General features: G+C 40.7%; 1 protein-coding gene across 5 annotated transcripts in view; it reads left to right on the top strand.

Moving 5' to 3' along the window:
• Window positions 1-14,576, top strand: part of LOC105684814 (protein sickie) — a 164,370-nt gene that overhangs the window by 117,876 nt on the left and 31,918 nt on the right. For all 5 annotated transcript variants that reach the window (XM_048650276.1, XM_048650274.1, XM_048650275.1 and 2 more), the window contains 6 exons: window positions 8,899-9,249; window positions 9,800-10,030; window positions 10,132-10,546; window positions 10,699-10,840; window positions 12,710-12,954; window positions 13,654-13,805. In XM_048650276.1, coding sequence (XP_048506233.1) covers window positions 8,899-9,249; window positions 9,800-10,030; window positions 10,132-10,546; window positions 10,699-10,840; window positions 12,710-12,954; window positions 13,654-13,805 — 1,536 coding nt within the window. The remainder of the gene's footprint in view (window positions 1-8,898; window positions 9,250-9,799; window positions 10,031-10,131; window positions 10,547-10,698; window positions 10,841-12,709; window positions 12,955-13,653; window positions 13,806-14,576) is intronic.

Here is a 14,576-nt window from a genome sequence, read left to right as displayed (position 1 = left end):
GAATATTCCGGTGGGCCATTCCAAACGTTTTAGTTTTGCCTCTGATTAACAAACCTCGTAAGTCGTTTACCCGGACAATGACTCGAAGCTGCGGCTTTGCGTTCACAGAGTTCAGAGTGTAACCTACAGCTAGGGGCACATTCATATACCAAACGTGAAGCACCAGCGTCTCCAAATTCTAAGGGGGCAATTAGGAGAAATTATTATTATAATCTCGGTCTAATCGTGGCTCAAGCGTCTTTGTGTTTAATCTTTATTCATCGGTTTATTCTTTTCTACCGGACGTATATAAAGAGCCATTGGGATTATACCGGTGTAGGTATATACGAGGCATACAATTAATCGCGTTCGCTTTACGGAACAACACGCAATCTTCAATTTCTATAAAATTCGTTTTTCACGTTGCTCGGCACCCGCGTGCCATCGAATTCTTCGAGAGGGTGAACGACAATAATGTGTGGAAATAATTACTGCAATTGTTAGCTCTTTTCATCGTTCAATACGTCATCGGTTCCGGTTCATTTTTCTCTCTACTTTCCACCTTTTTATAAATTCACCGACAAAAAGCCGTACGTATTCGTACAGACTTGTAATTCCGTCACGGTGTACGGAGGTGAAGCGGGCAAACAAACGGCCCAGAGGTTTGCGTTTTACCTCCTCTGCCTAACAATATCCGTTCAAGAGCGTAGAGTGCAAGCTACTTGCAGTTTTTTAAGACTCTCGTAAACTTCCTCACATATCGACTCGTTACATCACAGTGTCGAAAGAAAAAACGAACAATCAAGACTCTGATGTATACAGACGAGTATACGTGCGATCGATGGTTTACCTGCACGGAAGACCGTGTGCGAGAAAATAATACGCGGTGTGGAAAGTAGTACACCTGCAATCTTTGATAACGTCCAGCATTCGATTGATCAGATTTGAAATTCAAGCATGCCAGCAGCTTTTCTTTTCTCTTTTTATTTCGATTGCTCTTCATGACAGTTACAACTCCTTGTATCCTGTACGTACCTACTACTACTGCAACTTGAAAATTTGACCCGAGAGCGACTTGAGGAGGCTAACTCAGACCGCATAACGGAGATTAGGCTTCTTTCTATTCTGTAGTAGATTGAATTATACAGCCGGGTCACGCCAGGTCGAGTTAAGCAATCGATATCACGAGCGCGAGTTACGACAATCGGAGTTATAGGGTAGACGAACTTTGTATTTTGCGGGGCCACTTATACGCCTTTTTGTATCTGTGCGTATATACCTGCGTGTATTTCACATACGTATATGCACGTGCACACGTTACGTGTATACAGGGTGAAACGAATAGAATATTTTTCCACAAGAAGCAACCTCGAATATACGTGTGTATGGGTAAACTAGCGAAGGAGGGTCACAGACGATCCGAACACGGTGATTGGACGGTTTGTTCAATCCGCATTTGTTGATTGGGACACTTAATTTTTCACAGCAAATATTTGAGCAGGCTACGTTCGAACTCTCCTGGTTTCCCCCTTTGTTCCCAATGATGCAGGGGACATATTCCTATGTTTGCCATCGAAAAACGACAAAATCGATAAGAAAATAATTTATCATTCCATTATGACGCGGCTTTTCTCTAATAATTTCTTCGTTACTGCTCGACCCCGTGTATAGATTCATCTACACCTATTTCGTTATGTATGTACAGTCGTCTACAGCCCTTTTCGTTAGGGTAGCATAAGACGCGCGTGTGTATATGGGGCATTTCAAGTCAATTCCACCAAGGTTTGATCCTCGCCGGTTTTTCTTCTGATTTTTTTCTGTCCTTTGCCAAAATTTTCATGTGACGTTGAGATTTGCGCCAAGTGTGTGCATGGATAAAAAATGACCAATCTGCGACTGCATTTTTTAGCTATTTTCTTATTGCCCCGTTAGTTAGTATGTATATCTGCTGCTTCCGCACTTTCCCCCGTCGAAACGATCGAAATAAAATAGAAAATTATTAGAAAATATTTCGTCGAAATTTTCTGAAACTATCAACCCTTTCGCAATAATTATATCATAGATATATTGAACTAGATCGGACAAGTTGCGAAAAGTGAGAGTCATAGGGTATTAAGTCGCAAAATAAGAGTGCCAGCCCAGAGCGCCCTCTGCGTTTCATGGTAAAACAGACCCTTCATCGACCTCTGAGAGATTATCGGTCAACCGCACGAACGATCTGTAGATCCAATCTTCAAATTCATCCTTATAGACGGTGACGCGCGACAAATATAACACGCTCGTCCGGACTATCGGTATTACGGTGCAGCAGATGAGCTTCTCTCATCACTAGGATGATTTCAGTGCAAATGGATATTATGATAATTTGTTCACATTTGAATACAAAAATCTGAATTACAATATTTTCTGTAAGGAGAATTATTCTTGTTCGGTTGAAAAAAATTTCAGTATAGTTCGCAATATTACGGCTTTGGAAAAAAGTAGTATTTCATGTTCGCTAACACAAACTATCGGTCGAAAAAAAAAAAAAAAACTGAATATAACTGTTATTCTTGTTGGGGCTTGCGAGTAGGAGTTTGTTCGTTGTTCAGCTTTTTGTGAACTTGTTAATATGTCACGATGAAAAGATTTTCGAGTACAGAAAAAATTTAGAAAAACAAAACCAAAATCAAAATCCAAAGATGCCGAGGAAAGGAGAATTAATTGAAAATCAATTGGGAAATAATGATTTCTAAGTGAGAAGAAAACTTGTAACAAGTTTTTCAAAGAAATTAGATTGTTCAATTAATTTTCACTGGAACTTAATTCTATCATTAACGTGTTGTCATTTTCTTCGATTCATTTTCTTTAGTTAGTTTATTTTCTACCGACCGACTTAGGGTCGTTTGCATTTGTATCCAAACGAACCTAAGTCGAAATTTCTTATGTCCAAACGAACCCTGGGCAAACTTTCTCCGTAGAAACGGATTCTGTCTAAACGATTTCTGTCCAAACTAACCTCACTCGCACCAGCAACCAGGCTTTAGCTCGCCGCGCATCAAAGCGACGACACTCGCTTCCCAGCAAATTATCACTTTTGCACCTCGCTCTTTTTTCGTCCTTCTAGTCCTATAGTCTAGTCAACAAGTGCCTTTTGGTCAAATTTGAGTTAGCCTTCGCCGAATTCAATGTAAAGGTGATTTTTGGATCCAGAATGAGCTCGAGAAACTTCAGAAATCGCATGACAACGCGGTTGAAAAAATTACAAAAGTAATAAACAATTTAATGGAAAAAAAGTAGGGTTCGGTTTTTTGCGGATATCTCGAAAACTATTGCGGCTATCTGAAATTTGATCTGAAAAAAATTCAAAAGGGGAAGAAAACACACTAAAAAAAAGTCCAACCTCCCTGAACTGCACCACGAATATTTATGATTTTAATTGAGCTATGAAAAAATGACCGATGACGCCTGATTCGGCTCCCACGCGCGATGCTCGTTTGGGAGACATGAGCAAAAAAAAAATTTATTCAACAGTTTATATATGAATATTGAGGGATAAAAAAATTTAGGTACTTGCTGGACACTTTAATAAACAATAATCAGTTGGAAAAAAATTAGAACCAGAATTACTCATTAACTGTTGATACGGCAAGTAATAATACGATAGTAGTAATTTTGGTAACAAAGGTAAGAAACTCGAAGAGAACGAAAAAATTCAAGATCCATAAATTTTTTAAATTAAAAAAAAACTAGAATTTTTTTTGTTCAAAAACCCACACACAGTTGTTATTGTATCATATTTAGTAATAAAAAAAAATCTCGCTCGAAAATTCATTTGTTTATAACAAATTGTAATGCGAAAAACAATTTGAAAATAATTGAGAAATTTTTTTCCTTTAGAATGTCGAATAACAATTGAAATTATGATTTAAACAAGAAAATGTTTTCTTAAAAAAAAAATGTCACTCCTTTTTTTATATTTTTAATTTTTCTCCATAGCTTCAACGAAGTGGAAGGAATTTGAAACTTTCGGTTTGTTAATTATCCGAGTTTTTTTGTTATTTGCCTATTGAGAAAGAGTTTTCAATTTACAAAAGCATAGTACATTGAAAAATGATGAATAAATTTTTTTTCCAACTGATTATTGTTTACTAGAGTGTCCAGTACGTACTTGAATTTTTTCATTCCTTAATATTCATATATAGACTGTTGGATACATTTTTTTCGCATATGCCTCTGAAACAATCATCGCGCGCGGGAGCCGAATCAGGCGTCATCGGTCATTTTCTCATAGCTCAATTAAAGTTATGAATATTCGCGGTACAGTTCAGGAAGGTTGGACTTTTTTTTAGTATGTTTTCTGCTCTTCATGAACCTTCTTTCAAATTTGGGATATCTGCAATAGTTTCCGAGATATCCGCAAAAAACCAAACGTGGTATATTGGAACAAAATTTATTCGAAGAACAAGCTATTTGCTTTTAATCGTGTCAATAACTATATTTTGTTAAATTTCATTATTATAAATCTCATTGATTATCGATCCGTTTTTTTTTTTATTTCTTTTTTTACGAAAAGAAGTTCATATTGTATTGTCATCCAGTTATGAGGAGTGTTTGAAGTTTCAAATATCTAGCTCATTGGGAAGTTGGTTTAAAATCGATTGCAAAATTTTTACTGAACAGACAAACAGATAGACAAGAAAGCGGGTTAATAAAAACTTGATAAAGAGGAACGCTTCGTTACAGAGTCGTATCACCAATTGAAACAAAATAGATTCCACAAAAGCTCTATACAGAATGAAATTATTTCTTACCAGGTAGAATCTGATGTGAAATGTAAAAATAATTTTTCTGAGATAATTTTTTGAACAAATTTATGAGAGTAAAAAAAAAAGTTCTTTAAACAAATTTAAAGAAAAAAAAAAAAAAGCACTTCACCGTTTTTGTGGATGCGATACGATAATTTGAAATATCATTCTCTTTTTAATTCCAACACGTTATTTTCGTGGTCAATGGTGATCCGGCAACGCTGCGCATAAAGTTATCTCGAGTATATTGTAGAATCAAAAGTAGGAATTATATATATATATAAATATATATTATATATACTCGGTGCAACATTGCCAGATCACAGGTTTTGTTTCAGTGTTCTAAGATTGATACACTATGATCAGATATTAGATCTTACAATCATCCTCGGTGTACAATGCATCGTAAGCTGTATACATAGGCAATACAGAATACATATGGGTACGTATGTGGCAAAAAAAAATTTCTCTGAACCTTGTGAGAATATTCATCTGAGATTTGTGTAAAAATTTTAGATTTTTGAAAATTATTGATTCTAATTTCAGCAGTTCAAAGATAGCCAAGGATGTCATATTTCGGAACAATGAAAAAAAATCTCGATACACCTTTTTTTTTACCAAATTTTCCGTACTTTTTGAAAAAATTGATTTTGACTTTCCATGGCCTTTAAAATGACCCTCTCGGTCATTTCAAGTGCCAAAATTCCTCGTTCAGAAATTTATAGAATTCTAAACTTTCTAATATCTTCTCTTTGTCTTCTGCGATTTTTCTTCAGAAGTTTTAGTTTTTGCGTGTAAAATTAATTTTGTATATTATAATTGCAAAATGATGATTATGAAAAAAATGTTTTGTACGAATGCTGCTTAGCTTGTCTTGTAGATTACGAATCTGCAATACAAAATATGGATTTCCGCTCGGAAAACCAAGTGACCCTCAAAACCCCCATACAATCCAGCTAAATTTCAATATCTATGGTATTATTGAATTTTCCTTCTATGATTCTGCAATTATTGTTTCAAAAATTTTCCAAAATAATCCTCAGTTTTTGAGAAAACACCTTGTAACACTTTGAAAAATATATCCTGTTTACATGGAGGGTACAATCCACTATGCCGTGCATTCGTGCATTTTTGGATTTTGTGTTCTGCTTGTTGAGACATTACTGCAATAATTTATCACGGGTAAAACAGCCATGTATAACTGTATCTAATATATCACGTTAAAAATTTATGGATACCGTGTATAACATGGCTCATGTCGCTTGGTCACATATCTGTCGGTCAAGTCGAACAGTTTCATAAAATTATCATATCGACCTGTTAAGCAAATCATGGGGTTTTAGGTAATTCTGTGAGTAAAACAGTGGCCTGAAGCTAAATCCTCAATTTGGGTTTTTTCGCCGAGCGCGCCGCCTACATTTAAACCCATACACTAGAATCCGCCATGATCTTGTCCGATCTAGTTCAATATATCTATGATTATATTCAACCACGTATTATTCAATGTAAAAAATTGAAGTTGCAAATCAAAGAGAAAGAAAAACAATGTCCCAATCAGTCTCGATGTTCAATGCACTTCGAACCCTGCAAAATCGGGTCAAATTCTTATCGTTTTGTCGCGAAATGCCCCGTACACACTTATATTTGTACGGTGCGTTAATCGTGTTGCGAGCGTTAACGTATCGCGTTGCGTGTCGCACTCTGCACGAGATGTGGTATGACGTACGTACGTACATACGATATACGTAGGAGTGCATATGGGATGTACGATCGTGTGGGTGACTCATATAGTTTTAGATACCTTCGTACGTATACGTGAATAATAGGACTATGGGACATAGGTCATACGCAACACCGGGCTCGGGGTCTCGCGCAGCAGCTGAGGGTGTTCGGGACGTACAGTGTAACGCACCCGCGTTCTGCGTTGTTTGGACAGTTTACACGTACGTTCAGAAGTGCGTGCACGCACCGTCCGCCCAGCAATTTTGAAATAGCGTGGTCCCGTATCGCTTAATTAGATCCATTCTTTTTTTATTCCAATAAATTTTTTTACACCGGAATAAATCGAGTGAAAGAAAAAGGACAACCGCGGAGACGGACGTGCGTGACGACGACTGGCGATCGGTGCGTCTCAACGTGACCCAAATCCCCGTAAATTTGACGAGGAAGGTCAAAATATAACTTCGCATGTCCTGCAGTTACATTTTTTCCGTCGTGTCGTGTGAAGTACGTACAATTACAACGTGTGCAATTTATTAACGTGCTCGTAGTTGATACCGCTAACGGCGCTGCTTTAATTTACCTGCAATCTGATTGTAGTTAAAAGATTAAAAATTGTACATGAAGTTCACCGCAGAGTTTCGCGTAAAAAGTGCGTTTTATTACGGTAGAAAATGTGAAAATATCAAACTCGTTTAGAAAAAAGAACAGAAAAAAAGAATGCTTCACGATTACGGTTCATTCGATGTTAATAAATGGTGAGTTTTTGGCGTCTCTTGTACGCGTGTTCTAAAATAGAAAAATTTCTCTCAAATACACAATATCTCGTAATATAATCGAAACCTCTCGAAAACTTGGGAGCCGAAGTAAAATTTAACGGTGGGAAGAAAAAAAAAGGAGGGAAGAGAAAAAAGTGAGGAGGAAACTAAGGACGAGAAAAAAAAGGGAGGGAAGAAATGTTCAAAGCACCATGGGAAATATTTATTGTTTCTACGGGGTCGTATAATCATAAGACAGTCATGGGACGACGCCTGCTTCTGATAGGTCTCAACTGCCTCTGACAGCCAAGCGGGCAACACGTGTGGATGGAATAGACCGGGTTTGGTATAGGTAAACGTCAGAATTGAATACGTTTATACGGGGTAATATACGCGGACACACCGTAACGCAGAACCCAAGTTTGAATTGCGCAGTTCACTCTGTATACAAAGTGTCTGGCTCCAAACCACATATGACGTACTATAGGTATAGAGTGTATGGCGTGTCGAACGGGGTGCTCCAAACTCCCTCCCATGACTCACCCTGGCTTCGAGATCCGCGGTGCGTATAGGTATACGCCGTATGTACGGGGTGTTCCATTGAAATTGACCACCTCCGATATATCCCCGTAATTTTTTTGGAATTACCAGAAATGTGTCGGTCCATTTAACCGCACTTGCACTTCGTGAATTCGAAATTAGTGGGAGAAAATTACCTCGGAGAAAATGAGGTTTTTACCGCAGCGTCAGCCCCATTGAACCAAGCGGATTAGATTCGATGAATATTTTGTGCGAAATTTGAAAGCTTGCAGCGGATACATTCGAGGCGATCAAGCTGTAAAATCGAAACACCCTGTATTTTGTATAGTTCGCTATCTCGTGTGCTGCGGTTTACTTGTGTGGAAAATTTGAGGGACACACACCCCCCGCACGAATCGAAGCGACGAAACTCCCCTGAAACGCGGAACGGACTCTCTCTGATTCATGCCACATCTTACGGTATACATGTATGTATGTACGGTGGGGAGGATGGATACTCGATGATACGGCCCCGTGGGAAATCGATAGAATCAAATTGGTTGCACCGGAATAATAAAAGGTCGTCTTACCGTAGGTCGTGAAAAATTATGCAGGTCGAGGAATTTTATTACGTAATTTTCCAGTCGCTATTTCAGTCACGTTTTTACAGTTTTACATTCCTTCTCGCCCATCGGCGTGTACCTGGTTTCATCGGCCATATCAGATTCGAATCGAACCTCGATACCATCCGCTCTATAAAGTTGATTGAAAATTAAAAAACTTTACTGGGAAACTTCCGGACATATAATATTGCCAATATTTGAAAACTGCTGTTATCATCTCCAAATTAATCTTCTCAAGCATGCATAATCTTCATGGTGTACAAAGGTATCGCGAATAAAGAGAATAGAAAATGAGAACAGAGACGTACGTACAAGTATATTCAAATCATCCGATCAACGATGTAGTTTTAATTAAAATTTAAGATCCAACGTTTCATGCCCGAAGCGTAGCCGGGCAACATTTACATGCCCGCGTAATATGCATATTCGGATCAAAGTAAATTCATTGAAATTACGCGGCACGTTTTTGATCCAACAAGTTTTCTAAAGTCTAAAGTTGGTGAAATTCAACAGAGGGTGCCTGGTGGCAGTAGCGCGGTTGTGGGGGGTGGCGTTGTGGGCGGGAGTGCCACCCCCCAAGGCCCAGGTGTACAACAGCAGAGTCATACCGGTGGAAACAACGTGGTCCATAGGGTCGTCAGTTCGAGACATCCGAGCGGCCATCACCACGTGAAAAAGTCGGACAGTTCGCAACAGACCGATACCTCGGCATTCAAACAGCCCCAACAACAGAACACCAACAATTCCAACAGCAATTCCAACAGCCAACAATGGAAAATGTACATAGAAGCTGGCGCTGCGAGAGACAGGGATACCACTGGCCATGCGGGCCCACCTAGTCCCAGTCCCTCGAGGCGATCACAGGTCAGTAAACGCATTTTTCGATCCACTATACGCTTTTGCGAATTCATCCCAAGTGCTCACGTTCCTTGAATGTGGAGAGAAAGACGAGGGATTATTTGCGATCCAATGTTGGTCCATTAGAACATTGCGAGACCTCGAAAAAGTTTCCGTCATATTTACTCTCGGAAAGCTCGGAAGCGGTGGGAAAAAAAAGTCGAGTTTAACTGCCTCTGCACTTCTCGAGCGGAGATTTGCGAATAGAAGGCGAAAACAAATTCATCCGTTCCCGTTATGGTCTGGGGGAGAGACACCTAAGTTTAGCGATATTTCATGCAAAGTGCACGACGCGGTCTGTGGACGGGAAAACATTTGTTCCAATGACTGTTGCGATTACTAACGCGAAATGTTTTTAGAGTTTCTGCAGTCGGTATAACGTCTCCGCGGACGTGGCCAAAGTGGAGGAACTGATATACGAAAATACTCGGCGTTAGTCATCCCTGGTCTACCGTACCCATCCTCGCTTTCGTTTTTACCGTATACAAAACGTTGAAACGTCCCTCGCTTTTTTCAGGACAAACACAGAAAACAGGCTATGGCGGAATACGCGAACGGGGAGAAGCCGCAAAAGGTGTCCTCCGGTACGTCGACGAGCAGCGGGGGTAGCAGCAAGGTCCGAGGGGTTCCCCAGAGCTTTGGTTACGTGAAAAGGCACAGCGCGGGAACCAGTAACGCGAACGGTTCGCAAAACGGAAACAAAGATCCGACGAGAACCGCACAAGTCAGCGCAGTTCCTCGCACCAAGGTACACCGTCATCCTCGCATAGCTCATAATCTAACTCGATCGAAATATCGGCAATCCATCAACGATCGTTACAATCTAAGCTTTTCCTCGCAATTTTCTAGGTCAAGGTATCCGGCGGGACTCAGACCTGCACGACGGAGCTGCAAGCGAATTCCGGGCAAAGTCAGGGGCAAGGTCAGGGGCAAGGTCACCACTACAAGAGCTACAGTTTGACCGGAGCGAGCGCCAGTCAGTTGTCGCAATCCGTCAGGGACCGGTTGATGCTCGGTTCTCAAAGCCTTCCGAAACCGGGTAGTCCGGAGTTCACGGCTCTTTTCGCTGCGGCACATCATCGCGGTAGCGCCACGTCTTCCTTCACACCTCGTGTCCTCAAACCATCCGACGGGAGCCTCAGCGATACCTGCAGCAATTACGCCGCACCCGATGTCCAGGGATACTACGCCGGCAACAGCCCCTACGCCACCACCTCGTGGATGAGACACAGCAACACTTACACACCCAGTGGACGAAGTCAAGGCGAGTTGATCCGAAAAATTTCCTCCGAGATTTCTTGTAATTCGTCCGAGGGATTATCTACGTCTTCTTAGCTCCAGATCTGACGAGGCTATTTCTGGACTGAAGCAAGTGAATTTTTTTTTTCGAACGTAATTTTATCCTCGATGTTCCAGGTATGGGTCTTTGCGAGGCGGACAGCGTCGAGTCTCTCGGATCGCATCGGGCCAGTTTAACCCACGCGCGACTTTTGATGCACCAAAGGGATTCAACCGGATCACCGGCTCCGCCGAGGCTGAACAGAAGCAATTCGATCAGGTGAGAAACTCGACGGATCCCTTCCTTCGCTTACATCTTTCATCCAGAGAGTCGATGATTCAAGACTCTGATCGATCGCTTGAAAATTAGAATATTACATGTAAATGGACATTAGTCCAACAAATGAAACTCGAAGTGAACAACGTGTTTGATGTGCCTGATGTTTGAGCGGATGTGAATTCAATGTTTCGCTGACGATGTGAGTCTTGTTTTCTGAACTCTGATCATAATATCGAACCAATTTGCTCTTTATCTCGCACTATACAAAATGACAAACATCCAAGCACCTTTTCTCAACCGTTTATCGATAATTCCGTACGCGGAATTTCTATTGACTTGTGTTTCAAATCTGTGTTAAATCAAGCTGGAGAACTTCTCTAGATGAACTTGTGATGGTTAATTGTTTGATAAAATAACAAAGCGATTTGGTACCGTTTTAGCCATCTGCGGGACAGGACATTCCCAAGGTAGAAAATGATGTAACATACATGACACGCGGTCGCAATATACCGTCCGAATATTCTGATCCGAATCATTAAGTGTCGTTTTACGTAGCGGTGAAACAATGAACGGTGTTGAGTTCTCGATGGTACCGACGCATCTGCGAAGCACAAAATAAACGTACCTGAAATTCAGGTATCGAAGTGAAAGAAAATACGATTCAATCGACATTTGTCTTTCATCTGCATTTAAAAAATATTTTATGCATCAAAGATTGCTTTTTCGAATTTTCCGATCTTTACAAGTGTTTTTCTAAATTAAAACAAAATTATTCGCCTTCTTCGCGAATACTTCCAATAAATAAGAGTCTGAATGTTCGGCGCTAGTTTTTGCATAGTTGGAGACGAAGGAGCCAGTTCTGAATTTTAACTTCGCATCAATTACCGATCGAATAAATTTTATAAACACTATTTTACCACTTCGAGGGTTCTTTGACCTCCGGTCGTCCCGTGCTTCTGCTTCACCCACCGTAAAGACGACGCCTCGAGTCCGGCTCAGAATATTCCCGGCACTCTGCTGCGATGTCAAAAAAGTCTGACACTGTACTGAGTGGTTCACGTTTTGGTAATTGGAGTAATTAAAGTAATCGAAGTAATTGGAGCGGCGTGGTGAACGACGCTCGATTGTTTTCTTGCATTTGACAACTGCTTATCACACACTCACTAAATATTATAAATTTTCTACGCAAACACTCGTATTCATCGTCTTTGTACGCCTTCGCATGCGTAGTAGCAGTTTTCAGTCGACGTTTTGGATCGCTCCGAAAGAACTCGAGCGAATCGAATGAGTATAAAATTCTGAAATTGAAAAAAGCGCTGGTCATAGAATGATTCGCTCAAATTCTTGCGGCCCATCCAACATCACGACACAAAGAGTCTATTCTTTTAGTCTTAACGAAAGTAAAGAAAAAAAAAAACAGGAAACTTTAGAGGCGCTAATTAATCGTTTACACCCTGCAATGTTTGAGCTCGTTTATACACAGAGTGCTGCAACTTACGCCATCAGAAGCGATGTATACCTGAAATTTTCTAAACTTGAGTCTTCAATCATCGCGAGTCCAAGCACTTTATCCGTTATGTTCGTAACGCAATAATTTCACCCAAAAAAATGTTAGACTCGTGCAACTGGATAGAATGGACTCTCTGTCTCGACTTGTACCTCTTACTGCTTCCACGGTGCCTGTAAAACGACACAAACTTCATCCTTCGCCCGATTGACGGAGAGTGTCAAAAGACATCACTTGGTATACCCGTGCCTTGACACCACCCGTGAATCGTATCGCTATCTCTATATCTTTACACAGCTGAGCATCCTCGTGAGTTGCTTGAAAGTTTTTGACGAATTTGAATTTGTCTGTGATTTGCGTAGATCTACGAAAAGCGAAAAAATGTACCCGTCCATGCTCGCTCGAGGAAGTGGCGCATCCTCCTCCGTCGGAGAGGAGGTCGGGGTTGGGGTCGGGGTCGGTGTGGGAGTCGAACCTTACTACAGCGTTCCCGTGGGATCCGCGGGATGTCCGGGACAACATTGGTCCCAACCAACGTCACCGACGCCCACGCATGCCCCCAGACAACCCCCAAACCTTTATCAACACGTCCATAAAGACGATGACAGTAAGTATGAACCGGCGTACAGTTTTTTGAACTCTGACCCGGCTCTCGCGGTATCGATATTCAACGTGTAACGTGGTCGTGTAAATCAGGTGAGGTAAGACGTTTGCGACTCGCCACCCCGTGGCACGGTGGCATCAGCTATTTCGGTGTCGACTTTGGACTCGGGTTTATTTTTTTTTAATTCAACGTCGCGCCACGTCGTAGCAACTGGCTGAGTGATTAGTTCCGGATTTCTGAATGAAACAAGTTTGGATATTACGACTTAGAATTCTCTGGAGAAATATCAATGACTTCATCGAATGACTAATCATTCCAAACGTAAAATGCGCATACCTGAAAAGCCATTTTCATTGATACGATTTGATCGAATTATCGACACAATCAGCAATAAATGTCCTGGGTAGAATATGTCAACTTAATCTAATTTTTTGTCAAACTGTACGTACATCCTTAATTTTGTCTAGTTATTTTCATACGTAGTTGACATCAGTATTCACTTATGCGGATGTAAACTTCTCGTGTTGAACGAAAAAATAAAAAGAATAAGAAACCGTATAACGAGTTTGCGAGCACTCCTGGCAATTGAATACTCTAGCAAACTTGTAGAATTTATTTAACTGCCCGTTGGGCAGCATTTTTCGTCGTTGCTAATTTTATTCGTGTTTAAACGTATGACCTTTTTATTTTTCTCACGCACAGTTCACGGGTCCTCGGTCTCTCTGGTATCAACTGCCAGCAGCCTTTATAGTTCTGCCGAAGAGAAGCAGGCTCACGAATTACGAAAACTTCGACGCGAACTGCTCGACGCACAAGAAAAAGTCCATTCCCTCACGAGTCAGCTGTCAACGAATGTGAGTAAAACTCTTTGCCAATTTCGTTATTCGATTTCAGGGACCACCGACCACGTATGTTGTCGATCCCGTACTCGCCCTGCTACAGTATCATCATTCGATTTGTTACACGAATGATTACGTACCGCTTCGTAAATACGCTTATCAATTAATGCTAATTAATTCGATTTTGGAACACACCGGACTAACTAACGACATTTATGCCGTTGGTGGAAAATCAAGTGGGAGGTACGGTGCTCTGTTGAAAAAAAATTCCAATTATTTCGTAATCTTCGTTCACATCCGAGAGGTGGAATTTTTCAAATTCAGTTCGCTTATTATTGCGCAGTTTCGCAGTGATATAAGAGATACATCCGCTAACCGGACTCTTCAAATTTCGTAATAGTCCGCTAATTAGTTTCGCTGATCGTGCGAGTGCTCGACGGAATAATTATGTGCAGTTTTACAATATTCAAAAATTCACACTGCGTCGCTGAAACTAATTCGTGGAACGTTGCCGCAGTTGTGAAACATTTGTCTTTCCGTCTGTCCATTTTTTTGCCCGGTGGTTGACCGTCCACTTTTACAACACGAATATCAAAGTTCACGATGGAGAAATTGGTCGAATCGAGAAAGCTCTGTTGCAAATTATCTATAAATTATCGCAATGAAGGGCTTGAAATCTAACGAGGTTCCCGAAACTGCCAACGAGCCTGAAAACTTAAATCTGAACTAATTATGCATCCAAGATTTGTAGAAAATAGCTATAAAACCAAAGAAATCCGACGACGT

The sequence above is a fragment of the Athalia rosae genome, chromosome 2 (assembly GCF_917208135.1).
Source record: "Athalia rosae chromosome 2, iyAthRosa1.1, whole genome shotgun sequence".
In the NCBI taxonomy this organism is placed as follows: domain Eukaryota; kingdom Metazoa; phylum Arthropoda; class Insecta; order Hymenoptera; family Athaliidae; genus Athalia; species Athalia rosae.
Note: the sequence above shows the minus strand (reverse complement) of the source record. Positions and strands in the feature narration are given on the sequence as shown.